This window comes from Ailuropoda melanoleuca, chromosome 4 (assembly GCF_002007445.2).
Source record: "Ailuropoda melanoleuca isolate Jingjing chromosome 4, ASM200744v2, whole genome shotgun sequence".
Lineage (NCBI taxonomy): Eukaryota > Metazoa > Chordata > Mammalia > Carnivora > Ursidae > Ailuropoda > Ailuropoda melanoleuca.
The window spans coordinates 70,389,116-70,416,340 of NC_048221.1; the positions used below are offsets into that span (position 1 = coordinate 70,389,116).

The 27,225-nt window shown below is 44.7% G+C and overlaps 1 protein-coding gene across 6 annotated transcripts in view; it reads left to right on the forward strand.

Annotated features, from left to right (window-relative positions):
• LOC109491102 overlaps positions 1–27,225 on the forward strand; it is an 88,246-nt gene that overhangs the window by 21,085 nt on the left and 39,936 nt on the right. For 2 of the 6 annotated variants that reach the window (XR_004624859.1, XR_004624861.1), the window contains exon 3: positions 10,075–10,170. Coding sequence is in view for 1 of the 6 variants with exons in the window: in XM_034659069.1 (XP_034514960.1) it covers positions 9,865–9,991; positions 10,075–10,170 (223 nt within the window). In the remaining 5 variants the exon portion in view is untranslated. Of the gene's footprint in view, positions 1–9,123; positions 9,524–9,864; positions 9,992–10,074; positions 12,592–27,225 lie in introns of those variants that run through there. The other 4 variants (XR_004624857.1, XM_034659069.1, XR_004624860.1 and 1 more) reach the window with 4 other exon arrangements.

Here is a 27,225-nt window from a genome sequence, read left to right on the forward strand (position 1 = left end):
CATTAGTTTCCTTCACGTATTTCTTGGTCACTGTCCCGCAATTTCCTGCTCCTAGCCCAAACCCCTTTGTCTTGTCACCTCTCCACAAATTTGCAATTTCTTTGTTTAAAAAGTATATAGCTTTGGGGCACCTGGGTGGCTCAGTCAGTTAAGTGTCTGCCTTTGGCTCAGGTCATGATCCCAGGGTCCTGGGATCGAGCCCCGCATCGGGCTTGCTGCTCAGCGGGGAGTCTGCTTCTCCCTCTTCCTCTGCCTGCCGCTCTGCCTACTTGTGCTCCTTCTCTCTGTCAAATAAATAAAATCTTTAAAAATACATAGAGGGGCGCCTGGGTGGCACAGCAGTTAAGCGTCTGCCTTCGGCTTGGGGCGTGATCCCGGCATTATGGGATCAAGCCCGACATCAGGCTCCTCCACTATGAGCCTGCTTCTTCCTCTCCCGCTCCCCCTGCTTGTGTTCCCTCTCTCGCTGGCTGTCTCTGTCTCTGTCAAATAAATAAATAAAATCTTTAATAAAAATAAAAATATATAGGGGCGCCTGGGTGGCACAGCGGTTAGGCGACTGCCTTCGGCTCAGGGCGTGATCCCGGAGTTATGGGATCGAGTCCCACATCAGGCTCCTCGGCTGGGAGCCTGCTTCTTCCTCTCCCACTCCCCCTGCTTGTGTTCCCTCTCTCGCTGGCTGTCTCTATCTCTGTCAAATAAATAAATAAAATCTTAAAAAAAAAAAATAAAAAATAAATAAATAAAAATATATAGAATGTTTTTCTTTAAAAAATTTAAAAATAAAAGTTAATAAATAAAAAGTATACAAGCTCTGTCTTCAGTGCTTCTTTGAGTCTTCATTTTCCATGAATAGTCTCCTGTGTGCACACAAAAATATTAAATAAGATGTGTATGCTTTTCTCCTATCTATCTTAATTTAATTCTTGGGTCCAGCCACAGAACCTAAAAGGGTAGAAGGGAGTTTTTCCTCAATATTTTTTTTCCAATTTTTTTCCTACAAAAATTGGTTTTTAGATAATACCACTTTAGACCAAAAAATTCCCTATAGACAATGCATCAGACAGCCCATTGCTGCCTCCACCCAGGACAGACTGCTCTCATTGTTCCCCTCTTGCTTCACCACTGCTTGCCCATTGAGAAGGAATAGTTCTGTTGGATCAAGGGTTGAAGGGCATGAGGATGTAAATGCCAGAGGTTGGTCATGAAGGGCCTAGTGAATCAAGTTAAGGCAATTGAACTACATCTCCAAACAGTACAGAACCATTGAAAGATTCTAAGTGAGGATTACAGATATGTAGAAATTTGTACTTATTGGGGAGGATGTTGAAACTAGAGAACCTTTTGCAATAATTCAGGCAACAGATAATGATGAGTTGAACTAAAGCACTGGAGAGTTGAGTGCAGATTTGAGAGCGCATGAAGAGTAAGATCACCACACCTTAGTGGTTGGTAGGATATAGATGAGAGGGTCTCAAGGATGCCTTCTCCTTGAGTAGGAGGGCTGTAGTGAGGCTATTGCCTAAGCAGGGTGCACTGGCAGTCAGGGTTTGGGTTGAGGTGGGAGAAATGATGAGCTGAATCTCAAATATATTAAGCTTAAAGTTCCTATGGGACATTGAAGTGAAAGTATCTGCAGGGCAGTGGGTAACAGAATCAGGATCTCAGAAGAGAAGTCTGAACTGGAGAAACAGTAATTAATTCATTAGACAACCATTACTTTGCAGTACTGTATACCACCCATAGTACCGATGATGACAAAGAAGTGAACAAAATGAAATTCCTATCTTTACTGACAAGCAAGCAAATAGTATGTCAGATGGTGATAGATTCTAGGGAGAAAAATCAAGCAGAGACAGGGATATGGAGAATTAGTAGAAGACAAGGTCAGAAATACAGGTTTAGATTTAATTCCTCAACTCCAGGAATTTATGAGAAATGCAGATTATCAGACCTCTCTAGAAATGTCCAAGATCCAGTCTCTGATGGCATGGTCCTCTCTATTTAGACCCAGAGCAGAGTCTATTCTGGTGTTTGCCAAACTTCCTAGACGATAAGAATCATCTGGGGGTACTTGTTGAAATTATGTAAACTCCTGCCCCCCTAATAAATTAGAGTTTCTTGGGGAGAGGCCTGGGAACTTGTATTTTAATATGTACCTTAGGGGATTCTTGTTATCAGGCAAGTCTGGGAAATACTGATCTCTTCCGTTTCTTTAGAAAGGCAGCTTTATATTAGATAATTTTGTAAGTGGCTTAAGGGTACCTGGCTAGTGGTTGAGGAAAAGAATAAAGCTAGATCACTCTATCAAGGTAAAATCCTTATGAGTCAGGGGCGCCTGGGTGGCCCAGTTGTTAGCGTCTACCTTTGGCTCAGGGCGTGATCCCGGCGTTCTGGGATCGATTCCCACATCGGGCTCCTCCGCTGGGAGCCTGTTTCTTCCTCTCCCGCTCCCCCTGCTGTGTTCCCTCTCTCGCTGGCTGTATCTCTGTCACATAAATAAATAAAATCTTTTTTAAAAAAATCCTTATGAGTCAAAGATTTAACCATAAAAACACAAAACCATAAAAAGTGATAGAGGAAAACAGGTGAAATTTTTAAAATGTGATCTGCAATAGAGAAGATTTTGAACTTTCTAAATTTCAAAATATAAAATCATTAAGTAGTAAGGAAAAGATTGATATATATGCCTTAATGTAACAAATTTCAAAACATGTAAATAAAAAAATGACCACAAAGTTAAAGCAAACTTGAAAAATATTTGCAACCCAATGGCTGACAGAAAATTGTGTTAAATTGTTAAGAGAAAGATGAACAATCCTATTAAAATAGGGAAAGGATATGCATTAAAAGATAGTTCACAGAAAAAGAAATACAAATGTGAAATCTCACTCAGAATTAAAGAGAAGTAAATCAAACCAATAAGATGATATGTTTTTTGTTTTCTTTTTTCTTTTTGTTTTTTTGTCTACCAGGAGGTTATCTCACTTAATTAGACCTTTAGGCTTCTTTACTAATGTGTATTTTTAAGACCAAGATGATGAGGTTTTCAGTTTTTTCTCACTTTAACATTTATTGTTGCCATGTTAAATCACATCACTTGAATGCCTTGATGATTCCATACATCTGGGTCACGTTATATTCAAAATTATATTTTGAGGAGTATTGTATACCTGCAAATGGATGCTCTATCTGGATAGGTGGGGTGGCCACTTTAGGTTTCCTTGAATTTCCTGAAGGGCAGTGATTCTCAAGGTGTGGTCCCCAGACTAGGAGCAACAGGATTAGGGGGGAATTTGTGAGACATACAGATTCTCAGGCTCCTTCCCAGGCCCACTAAATCGGAAATTCTGGGGTTGCATTATATCAGTCTATGTTTTAACCAGCCTCCAGGTAACTCTGACACCAGCTTAAGCTTGAGGATCCCGATCCTATCTTCAACTTGGCCAATCATGTCACCATATAGGTCTGCACTTAAATGGCAACTTAGAATACTTGTATATGTTTGGGAATATAACCTTGAATTCACTACTACTTATTACAACTTTTTATAGGTATTGCCAGATTGTCTTCCAGAATAGGTACGCTAATTTGCACTGATGAATAACTGTTTCCCTATGTCTTTAGTCAGTGCTGATCTGAAAATCAGCCTAGGGAAATAGTTATGGGGAGTGATCTACAGCATTTCATCCAAGACTTGATTCTCTGAATTTACCCATGAATCTAAGTTAGGAGGATGGCTTCCAAAAGTGTTCTGCTGAAACTCAGAGGCAGCCAGGACTGGGGGAGGGGATGGACAGGAGATGGAAAAAACAGGGCTTTGCTTTCCCTTTCAACCAGAACTGGTCCGGCTAGATTGGGTTTTGTTTTTTGGGTTTTTTTTTTAAGATTTTATTTATTTATCTGACAGAGAGAGAGAGACAGCCAGCGAGAGAGGGAACACAAGCAGGGGGAGTCGGAGAGGAAGAAGCAGGCTTCCAGAGGAGCAGGGAACCCGATGCGGGGCTCGATCCCAGGACGCCGGGATCACTCCCCGAGCCGAAGGCAGGCACTTAACGACTGAGCCACCCAGGCACCCTCCAGCTAGATTGGTTTTAAGCATTGGGACTCCACGTGAGATTTCATTTTTAACAAAGGCTGCTGTTAAAGAAAGTTTGAAAATTAAAGACTTGGTTGTCACAAACCAGAGGACCTGGAATACATTGTTTTGGCCATCCATATGTTTACTTTTAAAAAAAAAAAATCTAATTCATCAATATCGAGAGGCATTGTTTTTTAAAAAACAGCCTATAGAAAGGGGCGTGTGGGTGGCTCAGTCAGTTGGGTGGCCGACTCTTGGTTTCGACTATGGTCATGATCTCATGGGTTGCGGATCAAGCCCCATGTCAGGCTCTGTGCTCAGTGGGGAGACTGCTTGAAGGTTTTCTCTCTCTGCCCCTCCCCACACTCAAAGTGCACACACACACTCTCTCTCTCTAAGATAAAATAAATAAATCTTAAAAACCTGTAGAAAAATGTAGTATTCGCTGATATACTGTGAGGATTCTCCATTACACAGTGCAGTGTCCCCTTTATAAGGACCCATGGAACAAAATGTTTACGTTTCAGAACCATCAGTTTCGTGCTTCTATTGAACAAATTGTTTACTTTTATTTCAGGAATACCGTGAAACATACATGGAATTCTGTTTTCCCTTTTTGTACTGACTGCAGGAAATCTTAGAACCAAATTTTATGTTCTACTGTGTTTGCTTCCCTTGCTCCACACCCTTTGCCTAGATTGTCTATTAATTTTTTGAATGTATATTTTAGTGAGGTATCAAGTTCACTTTCAGATAGAGTGGAGTGTGAGTAAATGGATAAGTAAATAGGAAATTATAAGCATTTGAGTAGTAGTGGAAATTGAGGCAGTGAATGAGATTATCCAGGGAGAGTCAGCAAAACAGGAAGAGACAAGGGCCAAGGACAGAACCCACTAGAATAGCAAATGTATGTGATTGGCTAAGGAAGGATAAACCAGAGAAAGAGAACTAGCAAAAGAGATCACTTGAAGAAAGAGGAGGTGGTCAGTGGTGTCCAAGAGTAGAAAGGGGTCCCATAAGATAAAAACTGAAAAATGGTCATTGGATTTAGCAACAAGGAAGTCAGTGGGGACTTTTGCAAGAGTTTCACCAGAGGTGTGTAGAGAGGGGCTACATGGCATGGGTTGACAGCATGGGTTGAGGAGGGAATGGGAAATGAAGTAATACAGATAGACTTCACAAAAGGTTGGCTAAGAAAATTAAGGAGGTGGCTAAATGGGGATATAAGATGGGAAGTTTATCGTAGTTTTGAAAGATAGGTAGATACAGGGGCACCCCCACCCCCACTTGTGCACTCTCTTGCTCTCTCGCTCTCTCTCACATAAATAAATCTTTAAAAAAATAAAGAATTTGCTTAAGATTCATCTAGGTTTTGGGGCACCTGGGTGGCTCAGTCCATTGAGTGTTTATCTTCAGCTCGGGTCATGATCTTGGGGTCCTGGAATGGAGCCCCACTTTGGGCTCCCTGTTCAGCAGGGAGTCTGCTGCTCCCTCTGCCTCTCGCTCCTGCTCATGCTCTCTCTCTCTTTCTCTCTCTCTCAAATAAATATTTTTTTTAAAAAATCCATCTAGTTTTTAAAGCTATAAGCCTTTCATCTGCGATAGCATTTATCCCTCTCTTCTTTAGGTGATCCTTGATATCTCCTATGGCATCTGTTGGCAGAAATACACTTGCCATGGGAATGATATGGAGCCAGGAAGTAGCAGCAGTTTGTCCATCAGCTGAGTTGGGAGCTTCACTGATCCATTTCCACCCCACCTGCTCTTATGAGATCAGTAGTCATCAGAGACCTCCGCCTCACAGGTGTCATAGGTTGGGGCCACCAGGAAGCAGATTCCAAGGTGGGGTTTAGCAGTCTATTTATTAGGGAGTGCTCTTGGGTTTGATACCTATGAGAGGAGAAGAAATGAGGATTGGGTAAGAGAGATATTGGGCTGTGATGCTATCCCAACAAAGGCATTAGCCAACCCCACAGGGAACTCTGGCACCAAGATGACCCTCACTTGTCCCAAATTGGTCTGGTCTTTGTACCCTGATGTTGATCAGTAATTAGATGGCAGCTTCTCCTGGAAGGAAGTGTGACCTTGTTGAGGAGGGGCAGTTTTCAAGGCTAATAGCAGAAGACCAGATTCCAGCAGCTTTCCCAGCTGCTGGAGGAGTAAGTCCTTCCTTCCTGAAGGGGGTCTGGACAACACGTCATAGCATCCACTAGAACTCCCCAGAATTGTGGAAGTTCAGCCAACGTCAAGACTTCAGCCCAAATGGTTATTGTCCTGTTCTGTTTCCCATGACTTATCAGTCTGTACTTGCCCATCTTGGTTTATTTCACAGTATGGCAAACCTTCCAGAGTAATTGAAATGCAAAGAGAAGTGGTGTTGTCTGGAAGAATAAGCCACCTGACTGGAGAGAAGAGCAAAAGAGAAAGTCATAGAATGACCCCATTGTCATGGTTGGTTGGCTTACAGTGGGGATGAAATCAGAACCCCGTGATGGATCTACTTCAGGTCATTGAGAATGGCTGGTGAGCAGGTGCCATGTTAGTTCTGGATCAGATTTAAAGGTCATCCATGGCTCTTCTATCCACTGTTCATTTTAGATATACTAAGAAATCTGTGGGGGGGTAGTGAAGAACATGTCCTCCCACCTTGACCAGCCTTGTTCCCCCCAGCTGCTCCTCAGGACCCCACTGTTGTAACCCAGGGCCTCTAGTGCAAGCTGAGAGATTAAGAATGAGGAAGGAAATATCTTTTAAAAATGAAGATAATATTCCCATTCTCTGCTCACCCTGGAGGCTTATTTTGAAAATCACAGTGATTTAACTTGTTAGCAGTTTAATTCACTTTTAAAAGATTAACCAGACTAATTATTCATCAGATTTCACCACCTTTGTCAGCCTCAATAAGGATCCTTTGTTACAATGATTAATGTGTTTTAATTGCAACTTCTCTCAGAGCAATAATTCGATCGCACAGTATTTGCCGAATCTATGGAAATCTTGGAAATGCTTTGACAGCTGAGCTATTCTTGGGAAATGAAAGTAAAGGAATATATATAACTAACAAAAGTGTCTTATAGCATATCATTAATATGGATTTTCCCTGCTATGACAGACCTTGCTCTACTCCAGTCTGTGAAGCTGTGCACATCAATTTGCCATCCAGGAGCTCTCAGGAGGTAGAGATCAGTTAACATGGGTTACGACTTCCTCCAAGTTGATTCGCTCCAACATAGGCTAGTCATGATGATAATCGCAGCAAACATACATAGGTCCCAGGGAAAGTTAACCAGCCAGCCAGTATCCATAAATCATCATCCAGTTAAGAGGCTGGATCCTGCGTTGATCATTCTGTTTTCTACCAATGCTGCATCTTCATTCATTTAACTGGTGGCTGCTGTCCAAGTTAGGGATTTTTAGAATATCAAAAAGATGTCCGTAGAAGCTAACAAAGAAAGTGTATGTGGCTAATACTAATTCTGAACTTAAAATGCATTTTAATGGTATTTTAAAGCACAGTGGTTCTAGGACCTTTGGAGTCAGACAAATCTGGAGTTGATTCTTCACCACTTACTAGCTGTGAGAACTTGGGAGGAAATCAGCAGTATCTAGCCTCCCTGAGCCTCTGTTTCCTCTTACCTAAAATTGGTATTGTAATACCCACCTCGCAGTCAAGATGAGGCCTTACATGTAAGATCGAGTACGCTATCTGGACTGTAATAAGCTTTCAAAGAATTGTGTCTGAAACAGCAATAGGTCTTTCCAGTTTAAGAAAATCATATGTACATGAGCATCTCTGGGTGTTACAGTAACCGGAGACAAGCAGAAAAGGTGTGCTGCTGCTTTGATTTTTTGCAGACGAGAAAACTGGGCAAGGAAGTATGCTAATCTTGGTAAATATGTCCTCTGTGCTCATCAGCTAACTCCAATTAAGCACAAAGTGCTCTAAAACCCACAGGTGTCGATTCCTATTCCAGTGCTTTTTCCACTAAAACCTAGAGGCGCCAAGGCCACTGAACGAGTAGAGCAGTTGAGCACAGAACGACCAATTCCTTATCTGTTGGCAAATATTAACCCCTCTGTTGGGATATATACGTCAACAGTAGCTGACAGAGCCAGGCATCACCTCATTTAATTGATCTAGCAAGACTAGGAGGTAAGTATCCCCACCAACCCCATGTCACAGCTGAGGACACTGACTGCCTAGAGGTAGGAAATAACTTGCCTGACAGATTTAAACTTGGGTCTGTCCAACTCCAGCATCTGGGTTTTAACCAACACTATTCTGCCTCCTGTAATCCCACTTTACAAAATACTATTTTTTAAAGGGAGTGTTTTGAGACTTTGAAGTCTGTATGGTAACCAATTACCTTGCTTTAAATTACTGCCTTAGGGGGCACCTGGCTGGCTGGGTTGGTAGAGCATGTGACTCTTGATCTTGGAGTTGTGAGTTCAAGCCCCACATTCAGCGCAGAGCTTACTTAGGGAAAAAAAAAGAGAGAAAGATTAAAAAATAAGTTACCGCCTTAGTGGGTCAGGCACCATGACTCAAAAATGTCTTTAACTCCTGAACCAGAGGTTGGGAATGCTGTTTTCCTTCCCTTGAGGAACAGCACTGGCCACGAAAAGGGTTTATAGGATCAAATATTAGAAAGCAAATTCTTCCTTGGGTGTTCCTCATGCGTGTTTACCTAGCAAAGGCACTAAAAAAATACCACGGTTAAAAAAAATTGTTTAATTGTGTTAAACCTGTTCCTAAACTTACTTGACCACAGAACCCTTCCTTTTAGTTACAGTTATTAAGAACCTATGGAAACCAACTCTTAACCACAGGAAACAAACTGAAGTTTGCTGGAGGGGAAGGGATGGGGGGATGGGGTAACTGGGTGATGTGATGAGCGCTGGGTGTTATATACCACTGATGAATCACTGAACTCTACCTCTGAAACTAATAAGACACTATATGTTAATTAATTGAATTTTAAAAAATAACCTATGGAAACTCGTTTAAATAATAATCACAGCCAAATTTGTGCCTCACTTAGTGTATTCCAGACTCTGAACTCAGAACCTCACATTAATTCACTCATGATGAGTCTTCCGAAGCAGGTATTTTTAGAATAATATTATGAGGTAAGTGTTTTTATGAAACAACTTTCTCACAATCACAGACTGGTCAGTGGCAGAGCCAGGACCTGAGCACAGGGTATCTCTCTCCAGAGCCCATGCTCTCTCAGCTGCCACAGGGGAGCTGATTCAGCTCACCATACTCAAAGTTACGTATTATTTTTTCTATTTTTAAATATGGGGTAGGTATGCTATACTAAATTGCCTTTTTTATTAAATTGACCCCACCAAGGGGAAAAAACCTGATAGAACTACCTCTTTGGTTTTTTGTTTGTTTTATAAAGATTTTATTTATTTATTTATTTATTTATTTGAGAAAGAAAGCATGAGCAAGAGAGCACAAGCAGGGGGAGCAGCAGAGGGGGAGGGAGAAGCAGACTCCCCACTGAGCAGGGAGCCTGACGTGGGACTCGATCCCAGGACCCTGGGATCATGACCTGAGCCTAAGGCAGCTGCTTAACCCACTGTGCCACATCCCGGAACCACCTCTTTGAATCAGACACTCAACACCATCAAATTTCTTTATCTGATTTTCTATAACTCCATTTTTTCTCCTGTAGTGCTATTTGATTCTTAAAATACTTGATCTAGTTATAGACATCTACTTACATTTTGTGTCAGACACAGAGGAAACATCTTATCTCTGTGTCTCTTCCCAGATAACAGTCGCTTCAGTTTTCCTCCAGGACTAATGCACCAAGATCAGACAGATGAGAGTTCTCGGAGACAGTCAGGTGATCACCCATCCGAAAGAGGAGAAATGCTATTTACCCCAGTAAGGCAAAGGCACGAGCATTTCCTTTTCTTTTCTCTTCATTGCTTTTCCTTTCCTTACTTTTATGTTATTTTATTCGTTTTTTTGGTTTTAGATGGAGCAGTGGTTTGTGCAGTGGGACTCACTCACTTAACCGAAGATCCCCCAGTAGAGAAAAAGGACTAGGAGAAAAAGGCCACGTCACCAAAAGGTACAGAAAGCCCAAAGAAAGCCCAAGTGCTGTTCTTGCCTTTCTTCCTTTTGATCCTCTCTCCCCACAGAGTGGCTTTTTTTTTTTTTTTGAAAGCATACTTTACCAAGTTGTTACATTAACAAATTTGCACTGATTTCTTTATCCTTGTCATCTAAAGACCACCTTGTTGGCGGACGGTGAACTTTTCCTTCATGCCAGGCCTGCTGCACTGTCTAATGTCACAAGTGTCTGCTCACATTAGCTCCCGGAGACTGGAGAAGATTCTGCGTGGGGCCTTTCCAGCAAGTTAATTTGACAGAATGAGTCCCCATGCTAGCTCATGGCACTTATCAGTTAGTTGGCCTTCCTTGGGGAGGAGAATTTAGAGTGCACCATATTCAGTTTCCAAATCAACGGCTGTCCCCTCAGGAAGCTGTGTGTTGCATTATTAAAAGAGACGCCTTTGACCACAGCACCATACTTAAACATTCATCCACATTAAAAAAAACAAGGTAGAGTGGGGGGACAGCAAAACAATGCCCCACCCCCTTCCCTGTGTTAACTCTTTCTCCCCAGGTTTCGGGTCTCCCTCACTGAACAGTCCTGTAACCTTTATTAGTGAGCATGAATGCTTATTATTTTTTTGTGAGCCTCGCCTTTATTTTAAAAGGGGTGTTTTGACATTACTTGGAATGGCTGTGGAACCTTCCCCTAAACTGTAAGACCTTGGGGCTGAGATACCTCTATTCCCAATCTCTGCTTTTCACTGAGCTCCCATGTCAAAGTCAAAATCTAGCCACTGGAAACAGCAATGACTTTGGTTTATCTGTTACCTACCTCTCCCAGGAGTTCAAATGAAATGCAAGAATTAGTTCTGAGTTGAAAATGAACAGATCTGAAGTTTACACTTTAATTATTATAACTTCACATATTTCTAATTTAAAAAATAAAAAATAAAGTTTATATCCAGTTTACCTTTATCTTCCCAGAGGAGGAATTGACAAGATTGGTGGAGAAAAGGAGGGATCCTTTTTAAAGCTTCATGTTGATGTAAATATGAAAATGGATTAAACTCTGCTTCCAATTTCCAAACATGTGTACTTCAATGAATATTAAATGGCAGGCCCCTATCACCATCATGACTTATTTACTCACCAGAGTTTTTATCAAAAAGGGACTGGGATTGCCTGTGGAGCGTGAAAGTCTCCTGTAATTGAGTTTAGAGTGGTAAATCCACTAAACAGGCCACAGCCCCAGAGACACCCCGAAACCCACCTGTCAGCTGGTGTTAGATCACAGCGCAAACAAGGCATGGCTGCCCGCTCCCGCTAAACACTGCTGTGGCCCAAAACAAAAAAAAAGAAGAGAGAGAGAGAGAGAGAGTTACTCCCCAGGGGATGAGGAAGGGCTGGGGGCAAACTGTGGGGGTTGGGAGGGCAGGCGAGAAACTCTCATCTAACAGCTGCCCAATGTCAGACGGAATCATGATCTGAAACTCAGCTCAGGAGGGGAACTGGCTAGGGCCTCGTTTGGTAAGGTGTCATTTCTTTATCCTAACATCCATTAGGTAGGAGTGTAATGGAGTGGACAAGAAGCTTTTTCATCATGGTTGAGCCATGGACATCAGAGCTCAGAGTTTCAGTGAGAATAAAGATATAACAGGCTTAAGACTGGTGCAGAAAGGTCCACATCTGGAATGGAGGGAAGTGTCCAGCTAAGACACGCTGAACCAGCCAGGGATGGCAATAGGAACATTGCAGGCCAGAGAACTGTCATTCATCTGATAACCATTGATTAATTGTTTACTAGTTCTGGTTGCTCGATGTATAAAGATAAACAAGACATAGTCCTTGCCATGAAGGAAAACGTAAAATGCGCTTGGGAATTCACACGGACAGCTCAGCTATTGCAGTACAGTGCGTCAGGGGCTCTGGGAGTTTGAGTATGTGCCTAAAATAGTAAGTTAGGGATGGACCTACCAAGGGAGAAAGAGAAATCAAATGATCAAGGGCTTTATCAGCCTGGCTAATCAGTCTGAAGTTTATCCTGAAAGCCCTGGGGAACAATGGAAGGATTTTAAGCAGAGGAGTGATGGTCGGGGTTGTGTTTTAGAAAGACGAGTTTACCTATCATGCGTAGCATGAAATAGAAGGGGCAAGGCTGGAAACCAGAAGGCCAAGTGGGAGGCACTTACTGGAGGCTTTGAGAGAGGGAGTGATGGCCCAAACCAAGGAAGTCACAGTGGAGATTGAGAAGAGGGGACAGAATGAGAAATATTATAGAAAAGAATCAGCAGGGCTTGGAAAGCAATTGGAAGTGGGAAAAAGAAGGGGCAGGGGTCCCTGGGTGGCTCAGTCAGTTAAGCCTCTGCCTTTGGCTCAGGTCATGATCCCAGAGTCCAGGGATAGAGTCCTGTGTTAGGCTCCCTGTTCGGGGAGGGGGGACGGGGGGGGCCTGCTTCACCCTCTCTCTCTGCCTCTCTCCCCACTCAGGCTCTCTATGTCTCTCCCTCTCAAATAAGTAAATAAAATCTTTAAAAAAAATAAAAAAGTGGGAAAAGAGGGAGGAATTCAGAATGGCTCTAAGGCTTCAGGCTTGGATGTAGGGTTGCTGGATTTAGCAAATAAAAATATATGCAATATTTGGGACATACTGATACTAAAAAATGATTCCTTTTCTATCTGAAATTCAATATTAACACTTAATTCAATATCCAGCAAACCGACTTGGGCAGCTGGGTAAGTGGTAGGGCATTTGTCAAGCTGGGAATTGGAGGAGGCACATTTGAAAGGAGAGACAGAGAACATAATGAGCTTACACTTATTTATATTGAGTTTGAGGTATCCAAGAGAGATAACTGGGTTCCAATTATCCCCCAATACCTTTCTGCTCTTCAGCAAGGATAGTGGTAGCTGGCACATGGCCCCTTAGCTGAAGATGTTACTTCCCAGCTTGACTTCCAGAAAGTAGCCATATGACCAGATGGCTGTCATATGGCTACTGTGGGATGTGAGAAGTGATGTGAGATGTGGGATGTGGGATGTGAGAAGTGGGATGTGAGAAGTGGGATGTGAGAAGTGATGTGTGTCTTGGTCCTAGAAGGACTGTGCATAGAGGCTCAAGTTGGTTAAGCGCCCAACTCTTGGTTTTGGCTCAGGTTATGATCTCAGGGTCGTGAGATGGAGCCCCGCTTTGGCTTCTCGCTCAACAGGGAGTCTGCTTCTCTCCCTCTCTCTCCCCTTCTCCCTCTGCCCCTCCCCTGTCTTATGTGTGCACATGCTCTCTCTCTGATAAAGAAATACATTTTTTAAAAAAAAGAAGGATTGAGCATGAACCTCTCCTGCCTCTTTTCTCCTTTCCATTGGCTGAAAGATCACCAGCACTGAGGGAGCCAACTTGGGCTCAGAGATGAAAATGTTGAAGGTGGCAATGTCCTGTCACTCGCCTTGGGCCGTCAACGTCTGAATTGTTCCAGGAGGGAGAAATAAACTTAGCCTGTACCTTAACTGCAATCCGACATCCAAGAGGAAATGTTCAGTAGCAGTTGAACGTAGAGGTCTGTAGCCGAGGAAAGAGGCGAGAGCTAGAGACCTGAAAATTGGGAGTGGTTAGTAGACACGTGCTGAAAGGCTTTAGGTTAGATGAAGTCTCTTGGAGGGAGTGTGTGGAAAGTCAAGTGCTGTCTTTTATCTATGGATGCTTTTTTTTTTTTTTTGAGACACAACTTTAAACTTACCCTCAGGTTAATCAAGATGTTCCCGTGGTAGTAGGATGGATGTTTGAGAGTTTGGTTTTCATTTGCCAAGCCTTCTGCCTCTGTATGGCCACGTGTTAATGTTCAGTGCTACTGAATTCATTTGTTTGTCTTTGGATTTCTATTTCAGCAGTGACTGGGAAGCAGGTGTGTTCTGGTGCCCTGGGGGCATTCGGGCATTTGTGCAGAGGGCTGGCTGTGCGGGGGTCTGCGCAGGGGTCAGTTTACACGTGTGTAGTCTATGTGTGCCTTCCTCCGTGTGTCGGCACACATGTGCCTCTGCTGCTCTGTGTCCTGACTTGTCATTCTGTGCCCTGAGGATGTCTTTGTGCGTGTGTCTATGACAGATGCTCCTTGTTTTGGCTTAGTAACCAGTTCCCACTATTGCCAGGAAGTAGCCTTTTAGATTCTTTTCACAAAGAAGTCCATTTTGTCCCAATTCTGTCCATGTTGTCAACTGTAGAGTAGCTTTTAAAAGATCATTTCAATTGTCTTTTTTAAAATAGACTTAATTTTTTATTTTTTTAAGTTATTTTATTTTTTTAAAGATCTTATTTATTCATTTGAGAGAGAGAGAAAGTGAGGGAGAGAGAGAGAACTCAAACCAGGGCAGGGGAGGGTGGCAGAGGGAGAGGGAGAAGCAGACTCCTTGCTGAGCAGGGAGCCCCACGCAGGGCTGATCCCAGAACCCTGGGATCACAACCCAAGCTGAAGGCAGACACTTAACCAACTGAGCCACCCAGGTGCCCCTAGACTTTATTTTTTAGATTAGTCTTCAGGTTTGCAACAAAATGTGTAGGAAGATACACAGATTTTCCATATATCTCCTGCTTTCACAGGTGCATAGCCTCCCCCACCAGAGTGGTACATTTGTTACAACTGATGAATGTACACTGATACATCATTATCACTCAAAGCCCATTGTTTACATTAGGATTCATTCTTGGTTTTATACATTCTGTGGGTTTGGGCAAATGTATAATGACATGTACCCATCATGATAGTATCATACAGAGTAACTGTACCATTTTGCTTTTGGTGTTGACAGTGTTCTGGATTTTGGCCGTTCTAATAGGTATATGGTGCTATCTCTCATTGCTGTTTTCAGTTATCTTTTCAAATCCAAAATGCCTGAAGGAACAGTCTCCCAAACTTGCCATGGGCATTCCTTGCCTCTTCCATTGGAGTCTACCTGTTCCCCCCAGACCCCAGACTGAGGCCAAATTTTACATAATATGATATGAACTGAGATCTGCATGGGAGTCAGGGGTACCACAGACTGTGTGTGTGTGTGTGTGTGTGTGTGTGTGTGTGTGTGTTTATGGTAATTTCTAAACACACTCAAAATTTGAATAAAAGGCCCTCCCAGTATCCATCACCCAGCTTCAATAATTATCAACATTTTGCCAACCTTATTTCGTCTGTCTTTCCCCTTTTTTCCTGGTAGTGTATTTTAAGCAAATATTAGTTTGTCATTTCACCTGAAACATTTCTGTATCTCTAATTTTTTTTTGAAAATTTTATTTATTTATTGGAGAGAGAGTAAGCCAAAGAGGGAGAGAGCACAAGCAGGAGGAGTGGCAGAGGGAGAGGAAGAAGCAGGCTCCCCCGCTGAGCAGGGAGCCCAATGTGGGGCTCAATCCCAGGACCCTGAGATCACGACCTGAGCCAAAAGCAGACGCTTAACCATCTGAGCCACTCAGGTACCCCTGTATCTCTAATTGATGACTTTTTCACATCCTGCAATGTCATTATTTACCTAATAAAATTAACAACAATTCCTCAAAATCATCTAAACCCAATCCATATTCAAATTTCTTAATTATCTCAGACACCTTTTTTACACTTGGCTTTTTCAAAATCTACACATGGCATATGGTTGTGTCTCATGGTCTCTTTTATTCTGAGGCAGTCCACCCTGGCCGTTGATTTGTGGAGGAAGCGGGTCGTTCGTTCTGTATAATGTCTGTGTTCTGTATTTGTCTGATTGTTTTCTTGTGGAGTCAGATAACATGTTCCTCTATCCTCCATATTCCCTGTAAACTGGTAGTTATATTTAGGGCCTCGATTAGATTCAAGATCAATATTTTTAGGCACACATACTTCATAGGGTGGTGCTGTTACTGTGAGGCATTTAATATCTGGATGTTTCATTCTTAATGCTGCCAACATCGATCAGTAAGTTTAGGTAGTGTCAGCCCACGGAGTTCCCCCATTAACCTTTCACCTGATGATTTTAGCATTCATTGATGATTGCTACCTAGGTCCATTATTTCATTTGGAATATTAGTAATTTTTGAAAACTTTTTTATTCCTTCTGTAATTACGAGCTGGGACTCTCCCGGCTCCAGAATGCTGCTAATCAAAGGAAAAATGGAGTTGCTAGGCACTCAGGGCCTAGTGAGGGCCCTGTTTTCCTGACCTCGTTCCATATTAAAAAAGATGTAGTTCACCTTCCTCACCACCTGATGGTCGGGCTTAGATTCCAGGCTTGGTCCAACTGAAGTGACCGTTTGTAGTTGGATAATGTTGAAGTTAGCAAGGGTCCTAAGAGAGGGGTCTACCTTTTCTTCGGTAAAAAAGAGCTCTAAGTGTTGCAGGAGGCGCCCTTTCCTAAGACACAAGGAGCTCAGGGCCACTCAGGAAGTTTGCCAGTTTGGGGAAGACGTTCTTTAGCCTCTCCTACTTCAGTCAGGCTGTCTGGGACTCTGACTTTCCTGCTTTTCAGGGAAGTAGCAACCATTCAACCAATGATGGCAAGGACCACACAGCTGAGTCTCTGAGGCTTTAGCTTTCAGGCACACCTCTCTGTGTCCTCAGATGGACTCCAGGCCCTTTGCCACCCCTGGCTTCGGCACCGAGCTCCATACTTTCTTTGAGAAACAAGAACAGCGCTGACATCCTGCCTAGTGTCCCTCCATTAGCCCTTTTCTGGATCTGAAGTCTTCTGAAGAAAGCCCCATGACAAACAAGACCCAATCTCTGGGTTCAGTACCCAGTTCGGGAGGACCAGCGCTTGAGGGAAGACTGGGCTCTGTCAGGCTGTATGGATGACTCACTCTCAGCACTGACTAAATCAAAGAAACCATTCTTACTTTCTTACAAAAAGATGGGCCTGCATGGAAAAAGCCACACCAGCACTCATTTCGGGGTGGGGGGTGTATTTTAAGTTTTCTATAAAAGTGTGCTTTAGTCGGATTCCATGGTACACATTATTGGCTTTAAAATCATTAGATTTTAATCTCAAGACATTCATTGAAAACCTATACATTCTTCAAAATAATCACTTGCCTTTAGATATTTACAAACCACAGAGGAAAATCTGTTATTTCTTTGTATTCCCATCAGTGACCGTTTGGCTTAGAATGACTTTTAGCTGTTTCTAAAACATCAAATAGACCCTGAAAGCAAAGTGCTGTGCCTTCCTTCATGGAGAGGGGCGGAAGGATGTGCCCTGAGCTGAGCGCCGCCAACAGGGCAAAGGGAGCTTGCTTCCCCTGTGCCTCTCAGACTTGGACACTAGATGGCAGGCTTACCTTCCAGATAGAGGTGTCTGGTACCTTGTAGATGAAGTGTCTGGCCTCTGCTTCCAGCCGCCACACACTCTCCAGCAGATCCCAGGGCTATCTGGTAGGTTCCCCAGGGAGGGTATGACTCAGCTTTGGTGAGGAGCAAGGGGAGGTGGGGTCTGGTTTGGGAATGCCTGCCTCGACTGCAGCTATAGTAGGCTCAGGTCAGGTTTGGATCCCAAACCTCCTGGCCTGTGGCTTCGGTGATGCCACTGCAATGCCAGCTACTACCCCCTTCCACCAGGGCTGCCCTAGGTGTGGGGCTTAGAAATGTCTCCAGCTTCCCTTGGGCTGGCTCAAAGTGCAAGGTCTTTCAGATCTCCCAAACCCAGGGAGGTGATGCTTTTTGCAAGCTTCTGTGAAATAGGGGGTCCTGTTCTGAGTGTGGGAACTGCTGAGCGCCAGCAAGGGAATACGTGAGCCTGTGCTGACCCTGGGCTGAGGTCTGTGGTTTCATTATTATTCAAGCCTCATAGTATTCTTGACACTTCTCTTGGCTGCTCCTGCCTTCCTCCTATCCTGTTCAGGGTTTAGATATCAATATGCATAAGTCCTCTGGGGGAGGGGGCAAGAACTTTCATGGGGTTACTTCTGGATTCCTGGTGTCTGGCACATGGTGAAGGCTCAGTGGATGTTTGCTAAATAAAAGGATGGATTGAATGAATGAATGTCAAGACTGAAAAATCATTTTGTTTAACCTCCTAATTCTAGAAAGGGTCCCAAATGGATGGGAATGTGTGTTTTCTGGGATGCCTGCCTTCACCTTTACTCCTTCCTCACCCCAGGTGAGATTCCACCCCAAGATCTCAATTTGGGTTATGCCTGAACCTTTCTTACGTCTAGCTGAAACCTCCCATGTTACAATTTGAGACAGTTCTTTTTGCTATGACCTTAGCACAAGTAGATGATGGGATTGGGAGAAAATATTGTCAGGGGATGAGTTGTGTCCCCCAAAACCATCCCTTGAAGTTCTACCCCCAGTACCTCAGAACGTGGCTTCTTTTGGAGATAGGACCTTTAAAGAGGGAATCAAGGTTGTTGGGGTGAGCCCTAATCCAATCTGACTGTTGTCCTTATTGGAAGGGGAGATTTGGACACACAGGAAGACACTAGGGCTGTGTGCACAGAGGGATTACCAGGTGATGAAGGGCAGCAAAGAGGCCACCTGCGAGCCAAGGAGAGAGACACCTCAGAGGAAACCAAGTCTGCTGGCACCTTGATCTTGGACTTTCTGGAACTGTGAGCAAATAAATTTCTGTTATTTAAGCCAACCACTCAGTGGTATTTTGTAATGGCAGCCCTAGCAAATGAAGACAAATAGGATAGGATAGGATATGATAGGATTAAAATATAATAAACATGATATGATATGTAATGTTTTGCCGCTTTTGTCAGCATGTCCAGTGTCTAAAGAACCATTGTCTAATTGATGTGATGGCAGCTGACGTTTCCACTCCACCTCTGGCCCCTGGCCCTTTCTGGGTATGCAGGAGGGGGAAAGAAAGAAAGGTCTCCTAAGAAAGGAGAGATGCTGATAGCTTTAGCCATGGTGTGGGCTGCCCTCCCAGGTCCTCTTTATTTTTTTATTTTTAAACTTTTTTTAAAGATTTATTTCTTTGACAGAGAGGGAGCGTGCTGCAGGGGGAGAAGGGAAGCGACAGAGAGAGGGAGAGGGAGAGGGAGAAGCAGGCTCCTCGCTGAGAAGGGAGCCCAATGTGGGGCTCAATCCCAGGACGCCGGGACCATGACCCGAGCCAAAGGCAGACATTCAACTGACTGAGCTACCCAAGTGTCCTGGTCCTCTTTACTTTTATTTTAAGATTTATTTATTTATTTTAGTGGGGGAGGGGCAGAGGGAGAGGGAGAGAATCTCAGGCAGACTCCCTGCTGAGCATGGAGCCCAACACAGGGCTTGATCTCACGATCCTGAGATCACAACCTGAGCCAAAACCACGAGTCGACACTTCACTGACTGTGCCACCCAGGCGCCCCTCCCCAGGCCCATTTTAGAAAAAGCCATCATCCACTGTGATGAAGAACAGAGTGATAGTGCCCTCGGGAGAGTGGGTTCCTGGGCACCACAATAGCTGAGCTCCCCAAAGAGGTCAGCATGGCCTCAGCGGCCCAAAGGTTGACACATTAAGACAAATCAAATCTGTCAGAGAGAGAAAGCAGCAGAAGAGGCTGCTTGTCAGCGATTAGATTAGACCAGAGAAGATTGAGTAAAGGCTCCCAACCTGGGGATCGAGGACATGGAAGGGAAGGAGGCAGGGCAGGGGCTGACTCCGGAAGTGTCAAAGAGAAGCTGAAACACTGAAGCAAGAATTGGCTCAGCAGACACAGACCACCTCGGGGTCAGAGACTGAAGGGGGAGCTGTGAAAAAAAAGGCAGCACCTCTCTCCTTCCAGAGCCACACTGACATGGTGGGATTTGGTCTTGGGAGGACTGACTATAGGTCATTCGCTCTGTAAAGTGAAATTCTGGGTCACATTACGGGTGGGGGTGGGGGGGCTGGGATGGATGGAGGAAGCTAAAACTGAGACTTAATTCTCCTGGGCATGCGGCCACAGGGGAGTGGCACAGTGAGGCCACGCCTTCCCTGCACTGCTGGAGACCTTCTCTCTCCTCCTGTAAATGCCAGTGTGAATAGACCTCACTGGGGAGAAGAGACACACCCCAATAGGAGTACACGTAGCAGGGAGACCATCACCCATAGAGAGTGGCTCCCGCCTTGGCGCAGACATACAAAAAGGGAAGCGGGGAAAGGGGCTTTTTCCTCTGCCCTGATTTCCAACTTAGTCTGGCTCAGATGAGGGAGCTGAGAATAAACCTTGGTCTCTTGGTCCTGGACTCAGGATTAGCCCCCCTCTTCCCTCTACCTACCCCCCTTTCTCACCACATTTCTCACTCCAAGGAAAGGTGGAGGAGAATCTGGTCCTGCAGTTCCAACCATGTGTCTGTGGGCAGCAGAGCTGGCTGGTTGCACTTCAATATTGGGTAACTCTTGGGCCCCGAAGAAGGAAGAACAAACCACGAAAACTTTAGATATTACCACTTAACACACCATTTCCCTGATGAAGTTACCAAGACCCAAAATGGGAGAAAGGACCTGTCAGAGGTCACACAGGACTGATCAGATCTTCTAGTAGGTATTGCCCAATGTAGATATGTGGGTAACTTCAAAACACATACCATAGAGTAATAGCTCAAATGCAGGCTTATTATTATTATTATTATTATTGCCTATGTAACAATCTAGTTTATTTTTAAAAATTTTTTAAAGAGTTTATTTATTTGAGAGAGAGAGTGAGGGGTAGAGCGAACAGGAGCAGGGGGAAGGGCAGAGGCAGAGGGAGAAGCAGGCCCTCTGCCGAGCAGGGAGCCCAACATGGGGCTCCATCCCTGGACTCCAGGATCATGACCTGAGCTGAAGGCAGATGCTTAACCAGACTGAGCCACCCAGGTGCCCCTAGTCTATTTTTAAAAAGCCAATTCTTTTTTTTTTTTTAAAGATTTTATTTATTTATTTGACAGAGATAGAGACAGCCAGCGAGAGAGGGAACACAAGCAGGGGGAATGGGAGAGGAAGAAGCAGGCTCATAGCGGAGGAGCCTGATGTGGGGCTCGATCCCATAACGCCGGGATCACGCCCTGAGCCGAAGGCAGATGCTTAACTGCTGTGCCACCCAGGCGCCCCAAAGATTTTATTTATTTATTCGACAGAGATAGAGACAGCCAGCAAGAGAGGGAACACAAGCAGGGGGAGTGGGAGAGGAAGCAGCAGGCTCATAGCGGAGGAGCCCGATGTGGGGCTCGATCCCATAAAGCCGGGACCACGCCCTGAGCCGAAGGCAGACGCTTAACGGCTGTGCCACCCAGCCGCCCCTAAAAAGCCAATTCTTAAAGCACTTTAAATATCCCCCTAACTACTTTATGTCAAATAAAATTCTAACATGCACATGAAAATAAATAGAGACTGCTCCTATTTAACCATGTCTAGGTGGACGGTCACTTCTAGGCCCTGCGTTTTGTAAAGTACATCAACATGGAGCAACAAGCTAACTATGGTGGGAAACTTCTGGAAACCAGGCCATACAGGGGAGGAACTAGGGAAATTCAGCTTGCAGAAGAAAATAAGAGAACCATGACAATGAGCTTCAGAAGGTGAAGGCTGAAGGTAGGAGAGGCATGAGTTATGTATGTATTGTTCCTCAGGGCAAAACTAGGACCTAAACCTGCTAGAAGTCAGATTCAGATCAAAGGAAGAAAGAACTTTCCAGGTTAGAATGGGATTTTCCTTCCTCTTCAGTCTTTGGAGAGGGTTGTCTTCGCTAGGGCTTCTGAAACAAAATAGCATAGACTGGATGGCCTAAACAACACACATTTCTCACAGTCCTGGAGACTGGAAGTCCAAGGTCAGGATGCCAGCATGGTCGGGTTCATGGTAAGGGCCTGCTTCCTGATTTATAGATGGCCGCCTTCTCCCTGTATCTTCACATGGCAGGGAGAGAGAGATGGATCTCGAGTCTCTTACTTCTCTTATAAGGACATTAATTCCATCATGATGTCCCGTCCTCGTAACCTAATTCACCATAACTACCTCCCAAATGCCTCATCTCCAAATATCATCACATTGGGGATTAGGGTTTCAACGTGTGAATTTGGGTAAGACACACCTGTAATTAGGGTTTTGGGTAAGATATAACTGATTAACAAGAGAACGGCCATTACCTTGTAGATGTTTCCCTCTGACAGACCCAGAACCTCCCGGGGGCCCTCGAGGAACTGAGTGCTCTCTCCACTGAAGCCAGCATTTGGCAGAGGGCAGAAGTGTAGGGAAAACCCAAGGAGCCTGTGGAGGAGGACAAGAGAAGTGAGAGAAGAGGCTCCTGAATGGTGCTTCTTAAGCAGTGGGAGCTAGTGGTTCAGCCCTAGCTGGGGGTGTACAGGACATGGGTTCTCTGGAGTCCATGAGATTATGGTTCTTCCTGTATAGAGACCTAGGAGCCATTTTTCTGAGCACATAGAAGTAGAGCAAACTTATAGTTGTTTTGTGGGGTTTGCGTGTGTGTGTCTGTGTGTGTGTGTGCGTGTGCACATGCATCATGGTTGCGGACCTAGCAGTCAATATGACCTGTGGGATCTTTTTGAACAGTATGGTGGCAGTGGCACATTTAGTGCCCTCAGCCCTCTCCAGTGGAATGGAGCAGAGAGGGACCCCATGTCCATAAAGGCAGGACCACTGTTGAAGAAACTCCCAGCTCTTTGTACTCTGCCATTCTCTTCTTCTACCCATGTAAGCTCCCTGGAGCAGGACCGTAGCTGTGTAGGTTGTGCACTGCCCAACTCCAGGAGGCACCATTCCCAACCTGTGCGATTCTAACTGGCAGCTCTGTGTGAAATCAGAGACCATGGGGAACCCAGGAGCCAACCCAAATCATTATTTCAAAAAGACTCATTGCCTTGGGACACCCAGCTGGCTCAGTTGGTGGAGCATGTGACTCTTGATCTTGGGTTGTGAGTTTGAGCCCCACATTGGGTGTGGAGATTACTTCAAGATAAAATCTTTAACCATTGAGGCCTACATGGGTCCCAACCTATCGGTGGTTTGGGGTTGCCGCCTGCCTCAAGAAGCAAAGTAGAGGATTTGTCTTCTGGGAAGACAAAGTTGTCTTCTCCTCTGAAAAAGCCTCCTTCGTGGTTGACTTTGGCATCTTCCGGGAAGATGGAGGCAGGGATTGAGGCCTCACGAGTTTGGGTTTTCAGCTGAGGTAGAGAGAGAAGCCAGTGCTTATAACCAGAAAGTCTAGAGTCCTGTGTAGTTACTTCTAAGACTCATTACTGTTAACCCAGCCTGGGCTTCATGACAGTCACAGGAGTGGATCCCTTAACAATAATAATAATAATAATAGTAATAATACAGTTAAAAATAAAATATTTTTAAAAAAATACCCACTCATTGCCTTGAAAGGGGCAATTGACCTTTTCACAAACATTGGTATGAGATTGACAGGATTCCAGTCACACAGCCAATGAAAGATGAGTGGCCCTCCCAGTTATTTCCCTACTGGAGATGACCTTCAGGAAAATTACAAAATGAGTGGTTCTGAAGTTCTCATACTACGTCGGGTATTTTTATTTTATTTTTTCCTTTACATTGCTCAAAAGCAACTTAACCAGTATAACACGCTGATGGAAAATGTTGCATATTAAGTCCCAAAGTATAATTTATAGGCTTGATTTTAACCTAATGTCATTTGAAATGGGAAACCATAGTTGCAAATAGCCCTGAATATGATTAAACCCCAATGGGGGTTGGGAATAATGGAGACATGACAGACCTCCTCACAATAGCTCGCTCTGCACAATAGGCTAAATGAAATTATGTACCTGACACACGGTGTATTTTCTGAGAACTGAAAATGCACTTAACATCTCTGCAGTTGATATGCCAGATTTTTTTTCCTATGGAGAAGAACATTAAATTTTTAAATTATTTTTATATCTTTTTAAGTTGCTAGGAAAAACTGTGATTTGCCAGTACGACTTACTGGAAAATCCATGACTCTCCCGAAAGAGGTCCCCCTGCCTTCACTGGTGACATTGAGAAATTTGGAAAGAATGACAAATTGGCCATGATGTTGGGAAGGAGAAAGGTGGTTGTGGCCAGGCTCACAGGACTGGGCTTTAAATAAGAAAGAGTTCCCAGTTTTCAGAGAAACTTGGGGTGGGGATTCCTTCAGTCACTGAGAGCTCGACGCAGCACTTTATCCTGGCACAACCCTGGAACATTGCCTGTCTCTGGGTAAGAAGAACAGAAGGAAGTAGAAGGTGTGGGCAAATGTGTCTTGAAGACACTATTTTTCCCATAGAAAAATTCGTTTTTCATTCCACTACTGCACCTCATTGACTGACTTCCCTTTATGACAAAACTTCTCAAAAATTCACTCTTCCCTCTTGAAACCTCTCCGGTTCGGGCTTTGATGTCTACGACTTCACACGGCCGCGTTTGCCAAGGTCACAAAGGGCCTCCACACAGGAAATGTCATGGTCAGGTTTTGTAGTCCTCTCCCTAGGCCTCTCAGCTGTGTATCGGACATGATGGCTCATGCTCTACTCCTTGAAATAACTTTCTTCCGGGATCCCACCCACCCCTAGTTTTCTTCTGTCTTACTACCTGTCCTTCTCAGTCTCGACGTCTCTGTATGGATGTGTAAGAGGCCCCATAAGGATGTCCGGGACTAGACTCTTCATATCCACCATCCAAGTTTGTTCTTTCTGCTTATCAGTTAATACGTAGGCCAAAAATCTCGTAATCAACTTTAACTTTTCTTTTTTGTTAACCCCCCACAACCCGTCCTTGGGCAATACCTTTCAGATCAGCCTTCAAAATATAACAGAATCTAACCTTTGCTCACCATCTCCACTGCTATTTTCCTGGTTCAAAGCATCCACCCTCCCCACCCCATGACCACAAGAACCCCCAAACTGCATTCTGCTTCTGTTCCCTCCCCACCTCACAGACTAGTCTCAACACCCCAGCCCCCGAGAGCTAGTGAGCTTGTTCACGTTTAAGTCAGATCACAGGATCGAGACTTGCATTCTTTCTCTAATACCCTCTGCCCTCCTCCTTCCAAGAAGGTCCTGGTCACATCTAGGTGGGGGACAAGGAAAGGATTGGTGGAATTAGGACTCGAGTCAAGCTTGAATAACAAATAGCATTCGAACAGGTAAAGGGGGGACAGTGCACTCTGGGGGATGCCACAGGCGGGGTCCCCAAAGCCTCAAGGGTCACATATTCAGGGATCGGAGAAGGGCCCAGTGGGGTGGCCATCCAACATTCATTCTGGGGAGTGCCCGGAAAGATAGGTGGAGGGCCTTGAATGTCACGCTCAGGAGTTTGGCCTTTATCCTGCATTTTCCAGGAGGCTTGGGCGTAAGAGGAGTGGGAGCAACTATGAAATTCACTTAGCATCGTTATCTCAGCTGCCTGCCAAGTAGTCTATTTAGTCCAATTCACAGGCAGAGCTTTGTTGAGCATTGAGAAGTCACTTGCTCCATGTGAATCCAATCACCACGGCAGGCACACCTCAGAGAGGGAACACACGGCCGCCTCTGAAAAGCCTGCCCCACACTCTGGCACCTCAATTCATGAATATGCTTTTCCAACGTCTGACGCTGCTGCTTAGCAAAGATATTATGGGAAAAATCCTTGATTTGACCTTTTGTATCTCTATCCATCCCACTGTGCTAAAAGCAATTATGTGCATCTTGTGTGTGGCTGTTGGAATGGGGAGTCACTTAGTGACGGGTCCCTTTCACACTCCAACTGTCCTCTCGCTCATTCCTTACCCCCCTCGCCAAGGCCTGCACAGCAGGCCTCCTCCACTGCTTGGCAGCATCGAAAATGGCATTAAGGGGAGGCGAGCAGGATGTAAACAGGTGGAAACGGTTTCTGTCATGGCCATTAGCATTCCCCTTGGCCAGGCACAGCAACGGATGGAAAATGGGGCTACCGGGGGACAGGGAGGAGAAAGCTGGCTGGGGAGCAGGAGGCAGAAGAGGCCTGAACTCCTTGTCAAAGGCACAGCCAACAACTCTAGAAAAACTTCCTATAACACAAAGCAATCCTCGAGTCGGGGTGAATGGTAATGGTCTCTGCCTAGGGATGATCTGTCAGCTCACTTCTTTGCCTGTAGTAGATTTATGTATGCTCGAGTCTGGGTGATTAAATATGTGTGCAAGGATCGACATCTGCATGTGTCGGAATGCACAGTTGTGTCTGTGTGTATCTGCATGTGGTTGTGTGCGTTCCAGTGCCCGAATGAATGCCTGCGTGTTTTCTACGTGTGTAGACTAATAGGTGTGGATGTCTAGGAGAACACATGTTGGTACCTGTCTATGTGTGTCTAGGGATGTGTATATGGAACGTGTGTGTATGCACGGCTGCGGGCGTGTCATTTCTGGACGTGGTACATCCCTCTGTCTGTGTATGCATGTGTGGCGGTGCTTGTTGGTATGCATGAAAAAGAGCTGAGTGGGGAAGCGCTCCCCTCTCCCTCTCTCTGATGGAGCAGCTCAGCATGACCGTGGAGGCCATTCTAATCCTGGCCAGAGAGGGGAGCCTTCAGGTTACTAAATTGCCCAAGGGTTTGGTCCTTCGGGAACTTACACCCTTGACTCAGCTTTCCACGTCCGCCAAACTCCAGTCCTAAATGTAGTGGAAAGAAAGACCCCAGAGCTAGGTAGGATGTGCAGGAAGACAATCCAGGGAGTCAGTTAAAATGCTGGAGGTAAGACCCCCCCCCCGAGGAATTGGGAGAAGATCAAGGATCTTTTATGAGCTTTTGTATATAAATAATTTACAGTGGAAAAGTGAACTGGCCTCTTGGGCAGGAGGTGAATGCAGACAATGAAATAATGGACAGTAAAGTGATCTGCTCCCAGCCCAGGCTCACCCCTGATTGAGTTAAGGAAAGACTGGGGGAGAGGAAGTAAAACTAGCAGGTATAGGAGGGTTTTCAGAGCTGACCTGGACCATCTCTGCTGTCTGCAAGATTGCTCACCTCCCAGTCCCACGTACATTCACCTGATGGTGCCTCCATTGACTCGGGAAACTATGGCAGAAAGGCAAGAATTAGCATAGAATTTGGACAACTACATGTTATCCAAAAAACCTCCCAAGCACGGCAGATTTTACTACCGTTGGCAGGTTCCTACCACTCCAACTTCCAGTCCTCAGCGTGTGA